This window comes from Olea europaea, unplaced genomic scaffold, assembly GCF_002742605.1.
Source record: "Olea europaea var. sylvestris unplaced genomic scaffold, O_europaea_v1 scaffold327, whole genome shotgun sequence".
NCBI lineage: Eukaryota > Viridiplantae > Streptophyta > Magnoliopsida > Lamiales > Oleaceae > Olea > Olea europaea.
In genome coordinates this window covers 376,071-380,840 of record NW_019251603.1, presented here as the reverse complement: position 1 = coordinate 380,840, position 4,770 = coordinate 376,071, and the positions used below count along the sequence as shown (strand labels likewise).

The 4,770-nt window shown below is 35.1% G+C and overlaps 1 protein-coding gene across 1 annotated transcript; it reads left to right on the top strand.

Moving 5' to 3' along the window:
• Positions 1-411: 411 nt before the first annotated feature.
• On the top strand, positions 412-4,770 carry LOC111385750 (low-temperature-induced cysteine proteinase-like). Its single transcript, XM_023010166.1, has 5 exons — positions 412-941; positions 2,730-2,965; positions 3,059-3,199; positions 3,533-3,985; positions 4,390-4,770. Exons 1-5 carry the CDS (start codon positions 455-457, stop codon positions 4,483-4,485), a joined length of 1,413 nt encoding a protein of 470 aa, XP_022865934.1. The 5' UTR covers positions 412-454; the 3' UTR covers positions 4,486-4,770.

Genomic DNA, 4,770 nt, shown 5'->3' with positions numbered 1-4,770 from the left:
TCCTACACGTTCTTAAAATATATAATTAAAAATTAATTGTTATTATTATTAAGCCTGCCTAACACATCTCGTCCACATGCCCCCTTTAACATCTATTTCTTGTCCTAATTCTCAACCAATATTTTAGTCTAATTTCTGAATACGATATTCCATTAATCCAATCCCATAAGCAAATACTTTGATGATGTTTAACGTAATTTTTTTTGAATATAAAGTGATATTTTTCAACACTATTAAAAAGATTATGAATTTTCTTATAAAATTATTTTAACATAAAAATGTGTAATTGAATAAGAATTTTAAGGAAAAAAAAAATAATAAGAATTTTAAGGGAAAAAAAAATAAAATTTTAAAAAATCATACAAATTACGTTTCCAATAATGTCCTTTCTTTTTCCTTTATAATCCCACTCTTCGTCTTTCCTTTCTTACACAAAAACCAGTCCCAACAAAACATGACGACCCCTTCATCGTATTTGACGATGTCCTCCATTTTCTTCTTCCTCTTCATCTCATTTTTCGGGCAAACATATGCTTCCGACATGTCGATTATAACCTACGACGAAACCAACGGCTTATTGTTGCGGTCTCACGATGAGGCGTTGTCCATGTACGAATCATGGCTAGTGAAGCACGGAAAGTCATACAACGGTTTGGGGGAAAAGGATAAGAGGTTCGAGATCTTTAAGGATAATTTAAGGTACATAGATGAGCAGAACAACGTGGCAAATCGGACCTATAAACTGGGTCTGAACCGGTTCGCTGATCTGACCAATGAGGAGTACCGGTCCATGTATTTGGGTACCAAAACCGACCGTAGACAGCGGTTTTCGAAGACGAAGAGTGATCGGTATACTCCGAAAGATGGAGACAGCTTGCCGGACTCCGTTGACTGGAGAGAGAAAGGCGCCGTTGCTCCGGTGAAAGATCAAGGCAGCTGTGGTAAGCCCTTTTCTTTATTAGAGAATACAATTTTTTATGATCTGACGGTAATGCCCTTGTTTTGTTGTTCGGTTCTTTTTTTTTTTTTAAAATTTTAAATATAACTGTACAATGATAATGAAATTAATGGGTTTTTTGTCAAATAACTTGGTCGATTTTTTACAAAATTTCGAACTAAGTTTGAGAAAAACTGAACCTAAACCGGTGATTTGAAATTTTGTTTGAACCTAAACATCAAGGTGTGGTCCCATTTAAAAATATTTTTCTTCTGTTCACTCTATATCACTAGTCCAATTATGATAAAATATTTTCAATTTTTATTGGCGTAAAAAGAATTATTTATCAACTTATAAATTTAAACACGAAATAAAATAATAAAAAAAGTCTCAACAATTGGGTTATGAGATTAGGATAATTAATTAATTAATTAATTATTGATATTTGGTACTTGACAATTGATCAAGTTACTCATTTTTGTATTAAAATTTTAATATTTATGCTTTATTTTGGAGGTTAAGGTGGCAATTTATTGGTCTAATTTCTGGCAACAGTTTAAAATTTTTATTTTTTTATTTTTAAACTGTATGGGATTTAGTTTCGAATCGCCATTAAAATTTTGAAACCTAAACCAAACTGTTCTAAAGCTAATTGTTTTGTGACTTTTTGGTTAGTTGACAAATGAATAATATTACGGTAGACAATTAGTAAATAAACTTTACAATAGTTGACCATAAAATAAAATGTGGATACTTTCCTTCAAGAATCAAATTGTTAGTATTTTACTGCATTCATCATGAATTTTAAAGAAAAGGGATCTCAGTTTCGATGGTGTAAACATGTAGGGCTATTATTAGAAATCGAGTCAAATTTAAATTGTAAGTAACTTTCTTAATTTTTAAGTATATTTAGATGGATTATATTTTAAGCAATTTGCTTATTTTCAATTTTGACATGAAATTATTTATTATAGAAGTTATTTATTTACTTTTAAGTAAATTTTTAAGCTTAGTCAAACATGCAATCAGTGTAAATCTTCATTCGGATTGGATGCCCCACCTACCCTCCATACCTCGTGCATGAAGTCACTTTAATGCCGACCCAGAAATGTCAATTGGGAGGCTGCTGATTTGGCTCCACTCCATTTAATTAACTGAAGACCTTGACAAAGTTTCCTTTATTAAGACCATGTTTGGTTGGGATTAAAATTAGACTTTTAGTAGATTTTTATAAAGGTTCGTGAAATATGTAGTTGAAATGTTGATAAAAGAAGTGAGCCTCGTAAAATGTATTATTGAAAATGAACCTTAAGAAACGGGGGTCTAAAACGGGCTAAATTTGTTCTTGATACACACACACACACACACACATACATACATAGATAAGTATGTATATATATACAAGAATGATCTTCTAAGTACCCGTGTTTAGCTTATGTTAAGCACTGATGATATAATACATAATTTAATTGGTGAATTATTAAATATATGGTGCTAGCACCAGTGCTTTGTTATGGAGATGTTCTCTTTAGTACAATCATGGCATTGTGTTTGAAAAAAACGTTTACCACTTAAAAACTGTCCTTACAAAAATAAGTTAAAAACTTCGTCTTCTCGTTGTCCGCTAGCTAGCCTTCCTCCTGATATGGAATAATAGGGTGTCTGTAATAGTTAGATACCTGAGGAGTTTCTCTAATCTTTACAATTATTTCGTTTTAATTTGTCTAGTTCAGTAATCATTGTATGGTCAAGAAATATGATTTTGATGTGCATAAAATTCTTGGGAATGTAGGTAGTTGCTGGGCGTTTTCAACTATTGTTGCTGTGGAAGGAATAAACAAGATCGAGACCGGTTCTCTGATCTCACTGTCGGAGCAAGAGCTGGTGGATTGTGATACATCCGTCAATGAAGGATGTAATGGTGGTCTAATGGACTATGCATTTGACTTTATTATCAAGAATGGAGGCATTGACACTGAAGAAGATTATCCCTACACTGGCAGGGATGGGAAATGCGACACATATCGGGTTTGGTCTTATATACTTCACGAGAAGGAATAATTCGATTATTTACTGAAAAAGTAAGCAGAATTGACTTTATTTTCTTGATTTTGTATGCAGAAAAATGCCAAGGTTGTGTCCATTGATGGTTATGAAGATGTGACTCCATACAATGAGAAGGCATTGCAGAAAGCAGCTGCAAACCAGCCAATTAGTGTTGCAGTCGAAGGTGGTGGGAGAGACTTCCAATTATATGAATCGGTAAAATTTTCTCCTTGTGAAAACAGCCTATGAGCTATGAAATTTTCCCGACTTTATCTTATTTTATTCGTCCGGTTTTTAATGTTATCAATCATGTTAACATATAATACATTCTATTTTAGTACAATGCTACTATTAGTACATTATTGAGGTCAAAATCTGAATGTTGGCATTAGTTTATCTTAATGGTATTGCAGACAAGGCTTTTCCACCCAAGCTCTAGTTTTACTAGGATAAAATCCCTGTAATTTTTCTCCAATAACATGTGTATTATTAATGAATCAGCACGAAATGTCTAGTCTCTAAAATTTATATCATTTCAAATCTCCACAGGGTATATTCTCGGGGAAGTGTGGCGTTGAGCTCGACCATGGTGTGGCTGTTGTTGGATATGGAAGCGAAAACGGTGTTGATTATTGGATAGTGAGGAACTCATGGGGTCCGAGTTGGGGAGAGAAGGGATACCTTAGAATGCAGCGTAACGTGAGAGCAAAATCTGGTCTCTGTGGTATTGCAATAGAGCCATCTTACCCAACAAAGACGGGCCAAAATCCTCCCAAACCCGCTCCATCTCCTCCATCGCCGGTCACACCACCCACAGCTTGTGATGAATACTCTGCGTGTCCTGCGAGCACTACCTGCTGCTGTGTCTATGAACTTTACGGTGGCGCCTGCTATGTTTGGGGATGCTGCCCTCTCGAGGGTGCAACCTGCTGTGAAGATCAATCCAGTTGCTGCCCCCATGATCATCCGGTGTGCAACGTCAGGGCAGGCACCTGTTCAGCGGTAAATAAACTATGTTTATATATTTATTGAATACTTGGTATGCAGTGGTGTTCTAAAAGCGGCAGCGGCCTAGGCGGGAAGCCGCCACATAACGCCTTCCGTGCACTTTTTCCCATTTTTCAATTTTTTTTTTCTCATCTGGGCGCGCTTTTTTTACGCTCGACACTTTTTTTGCCTTTTTCCCTTTAATTTTCAAATAATTTTTAGATTGATTTAAAAATTTAACATAATATTAAAATAAGAAAAGTTACTTTTTTAATGTTTTTGTACGATTAGGCTTCGTCTATGTTGAAGCTTGGTCTCTTCACTTCCCCAAGCTTTATGCTTTTTTGAATACTGGTACGCATTACTGGATTGGACACTATAATGAACAAGTGCTTACGTATACCTTTTTAAATGTTCAGAGCAAGAACAACCCACTTGGAGTGGAGGCCATGAAACATATTCTTGCCCAGCCAATCGGGACTTTTGGGAGTGAAGGCAAGAGGAGCAGTTCTTGAGCGACTACATGACGATGTGAACTGGCCAGTGAGGAAAGCAAAACGCAAATTTGTCAATGACTGAATTGTTTTAGTTGTTTGCATTGCAATCCTCATTTAGTCATTGGAGATTGCGAGGCAAAAGGATAATGAAATTTAAGTTTATGATTTGCTTTGTCCATGCTAATGTTCTGTATTTGTAATATTGCATTCCACACAAAACTGATTGTTCTGAGTTCTCTGATTATGCAAACAATTCTCCATTTTCATTAATGAACAAGAAGTTACATCAGTTAAATTAGCTCA

Coding starts and splice junctions, on each gene's coding strand:
- LOC111385750 (XM_023010166.1), top strand. CDS start 455: ATGACGACCCCTTCATCGTATTTGACGATGTCCTCCATTTTCTTCTTC. Junction 942..2,729: donor GAAAGATCAAGGCAGCTGTG/GTAAGCCCTTTT, acceptor TTGGGAATGTAG/GTAGTTGCTGGGCGTTTTCA. Junction 3,200..3,532: donor ACTTCCAATTATATGAATCG/GTAAAATTTTCT, acceptor AAATCTCCACAG/GGTATATTCTCGGGGAAGTG.